The sequence below is a fragment of the Gavialis gangeticus genome, unplaced genomic scaffold (assembly GCF_001723915.1).
Source record: "Gavialis gangeticus isolate Ggan-Ray unplaced genomic scaffold, GavGan_comp1, whole genome shotgun sequence".
Lineage (NCBI taxonomy): Eukaryota > Metazoa > Chordata > Crocodylia > Gavialidae > Gavialis > Gavialis gangeticus.
Genome location: NW_017729032.1, coordinates 788,268 through 792,234, shown reverse-complemented (window position 1 = coordinate 792,234; position 3,967 = coordinate 788,268). Strand labels below are relative to the sequence as shown.

At 37.3% G+C, this 3,967-nt stretch overlaps 1 protein-coding gene across 2 annotated transcripts in view; it reads left to right on the top strand.

Annotated features, from left to right (window-relative positions):
* Positions 1–3,967, top strand: part of NUP98 (nucleoporin 98) — a 135,079-nt gene that overhangs the window by 68,287 nt on the left and 62,825 nt on the right. For both annotated transcript variants that reach the window (XM_019524439.1, XM_019524437.1), the window contains exons 12-14: positions 1,339–1,472; positions 2,195–2,382; positions 3,654–3,770. In XM_019524439.1, the coding sequence (XP_019379984.1) occupies positions 1,339–1,472; positions 2,195–2,382; positions 3,654–3,770 (439 nt within the window). The remainder of the gene's footprint in view (positions 1–1,338; positions 1,473–2,194; positions 2,383–3,653; positions 3,771–3,967) is intronic.

Below are 3,967 nucleotides of genomic sequence, written 5' to 3'. Positions count from 1 at the left end.
AGGCCAATGGCAGTTGTTTACCTAAAAAAGTTAATTAGAAAGGCATATGTCGTCATGTCCCTTCCCCCCGTTGTAACTCAGTATTTCAGAACAAGGGAAACTAGCAACATCTGAGTAGTCTATATCATGGGTCAACAAATGGACTGCAGCTTGGACACCCACTAGGAATTATGAGTTGGGATACGCTTTTTCTGTTGTGTCTTGTACCTGTCTTTATTCTGCTTTGCAGAATTGGACATTTCAAGGCAGATGAACTAGATTGAATAAGCCATATCGCTAGATTTTGGAGGCTCAGTTTCAGGAAGATTCTTTAAGATTTAAGAACTGGAGTGCTTGTGAAGGAGTTTGATATATTCAAAAGTTTGTCAGTAATACTACTGACAAAATAAAGCTTTAGGATTAGGAAAGTGTTCCCATAGCAAAGATTAAGGCAGATCAAATTCTAGAATGCATAAGTAGAGTTTCATTTGACTGTTGTACCTTGTTTGTTGCACTCTGTTTTTAAAAAAAAAAGTTTGACTCCTTTAACCCAGTGCAATTTGTAGTAAGTTGGGCCTCATATGAATTTAGGAAGAGTACAAAAGACTTCACAGGTTCAAGCGCCTATTCAGTTGAACAGGTGCTTAATTTAGCATGCATCATTTGATTTAGATGCTGGTTCATAAGAACTCCTGTTTAAGTTTCTTCTGACAAACGTGGTATTGCTTTTGGTGGATTTTTAGCTTATTCTGCAGAAATATCTGGTTTTAAAAAAATGTTGCTGTTAGAGAAACAGGTTAGCTTTATGAAAGGTTCTTTATATTTCAGAAAACTAATTAAGTTACAGTACTAACATTTAAATGCTAGCTGAGGTGAGAAGCTAAATGTATATGCAAAGGGGAGGACTTCCTAGTCAGAGCTAGAGGTGACCTGAAGAAGCAAGATGTAAAATTCAAGACTACAAGCTTGAAGACTTGCCCACAGTATTCTTTAGGTGGATAGGGAACTGAGTCTCAAGTAAGTGCAAATTATGAGTAGATTGGTTGGCAGGCTGAGGTAGAGCCTCAGTCTGTGTGTAACTTACATTTCCTTTAGCTTGGCACAGATTGATTAGAACTGGGTAACTCATTCTAGACTGACTAGTATCTGTCTTGCTTTCCATTTAAGTATTGGTTGTATAGAGCTGGCAGTACCCAGGTTGAAAAAAGCTTGTAATTGAAGTCTGCAGCTAGTACTCAAAATGGCACTAAAAAGGCTGGAGTATGGAGGTGTTGCTTCTGAAAACAGAATTGCCCCAAGAATGGTTTGCGCGCACACAATGTGTGTGGGATAGAATTTAACATTTCTTACTTTATGTAGCACTGACTGACCCCAATGCTTCAGCAGCCCAGCAAGCAGTCCTTCAGCAGCACCTTAACAGCTTGACCTATTCACCTTTTGGAGATTCTCCTCTCTTCAGAAACCCCATGTCAGACCCGAAAAAGAAAGAAGAGGTGAGGTTTTGAACACTTACTGTTATGTTTAAGATTTGCATGTTTAATGTAATAATTTTATGATAGTCCATATTATAATCTGGGCTTTGCTGTGATGCCTCAGTTGTTAGTGCAGAGTGAAAAACTAAATGGGCAACACACACACGGAAAATAAAGATGGAATAAATTATTGTGTGCTATGCCCAGATTGCTATTAGGATTGTTTCCAACTTCTGGAGCCTGGTCTTTGGAGGTGCCAATAACTTGGGTGCTCAATCTTTAAGGATCAGGCCCTTACAGTGATTTATAGTTAGCCTATACTTATAAACAATTTGTTTATCATCTCATTGCAGCCTTGTTTGGGGGGGGAGGGGGAAGGATTCTGACACCTGTTACTGTGGGGGAAATAGTTCATTTGACTTGAAAACGCCATGGAAGCTGCACTGTTAATTTTGTTCAATAGTTGAAAATCAGAAACAAAAATGAAATTTTGCAACACACCCATGGAAGGCAGTAACAGGCTAAAAGTTATATTTTGCTGATAAATTGAGAATAAAATTGGGTAGCTATCTGTGTTGTCTTAACATCCAGTTCTGAAACCTTTACTGCTGCAGCAGAGAATATTTGTCCTAACTATGTTGATTCAGTTTATGTGAAAATGTAGAAAACTTAATTCTCTGTAAATAGTTAGCTTTAGAATCTATTCCTTGGGCTGTTTTGAGTGTTATGCTTCTTTTTCTCAGAGATTGAAACCAACCAACCCAGCTGCACAGAAAGCTTTGACTACACCCACTCACTACAAACTGACCCCTCGTCCTGCAACTCGAGTGAGACCCAAAGCTCTGCAGACTTCGGGCTCAGCCAAATCTCACCTCTTTGATGGTCTGGATGATGATGAGCCCTCCCTGTCCAACGGTGCTTTCATGCCCAAGTGAGTTTTCTGATGTCTCTTCAGAGTGCTTTTTTATGTCATCTCTTCCACTTATGCTCAAGTGGTCAACTCAACTGCTTTCACTCTTCTGTTCTAATCTAGTGCAGTTACTGTGTTGGTAAAGGTTGTGTTTTCTATTTCACATGAAGCTTCTTGTCAAAACTAAGAATATTTTCCTTGGCACCCAAGCTCTCCTTATTATTACATGAATATATTGTCTCAGATAGTATGAAATTAGAAGTTATAATCCCTATTCCATGATGATAACTTTGAATTTTAAAATATCTTTAAATTAAAGCTATCTTTATAGAGGTTTATTTTTAAAGCATCTTAACAAAAAAAAACAAAACAAATCTTAAAAAAACCTGATTTTTAAAAAACATCCGGTTAAATTAAAAAAAAAAAAATTGTTGATTTATCCACCATGTAACTTATACAGTGCAGCACTTTGTCAGCAGTGAAAATAGCCAATCTCCCTTGGCTTGTACTAGCACACCTAATATGTTTTTCACTGAATGTTATTACTTGTGTCTTGACTTCAAGTCAAGAAAGCTTGCTTAATAATTTTTTTCCAACTATTTAAGTTGGTCTAATAAAAGATGTCAGATTCACGCAAAGAACTTTGTCTGCCTCTTGACTTCTTTAATACATCTAAAAAATAATACAGAGCCATTCACAAATTACCTGAAACTGTGGTGGTAGAAATTTACAGCCTCTTCTGTCCTCCATTCATGTAAGCCTCTCCAGGATACTAGTAACTTACTAGTCAGCTTGAATATACAAAAATGCATATAGTATAAAAGCTTTGGATTGAGGCTTTTTGAAATGTTTGTGCTAAAACTTTCAATGATGAAGCATAAGAAATTAAGTTTCCTTTTGGTGTGAAGATTATGTTGTATATGTCCTGAAAATGCCCTCTTCTGCAATGGTGTGTTGGTTTGTTCATTCAGAAAGAAAATTCTACCAGAAGGACTTAAGGAGCAGAATAAGACATACATTTCAACCCCCTTGTTGTGTGTTGGCACAGATGTAAAGTTTTTAAAGTGCTTTAAAAATGGAAGCTTTATGATCATTTGTACAAGCTTGACCTCTGCTGTATAGATGGAAATCAAAACCAGCTCTCAACATTAGGCCAAGGCTGTAATTTTTAGATATAGCAGACTACTTACATTATCCAAGTGGAAAAATAGCTTAGGTGTTCTCTAGTTCTTTGACCTATGGGATGAAAATGTAGGGCAGATCACTGAATTGTTGCTATTACTGTTTTTTAGGAAGAGCATCAAGAAGCTGGTTTTGAAAAACCTCAGCAGCAGCAACCTGTTTTCTCCTGTTAGTCGCGAAGCTGAAGACCTGGCCTCTCCATCAGAGTATCCAGAGAATGGAGAGCGGTATGTTCATTCATAAAGGAGCTGAATATGCCTCTGGGAAGCACAAATTTAGTTAGGTTCAGATTTACTGTATTTGCATGACTTGAAGACTACCCTAAACTTTTGACATGACTTTCCAGTAACTAGATGTTATACATGGAAAATTTTATCTAATTACTGGAAAGTCGTCTTAAATTTATCCCCCCTCATTTCCTTGC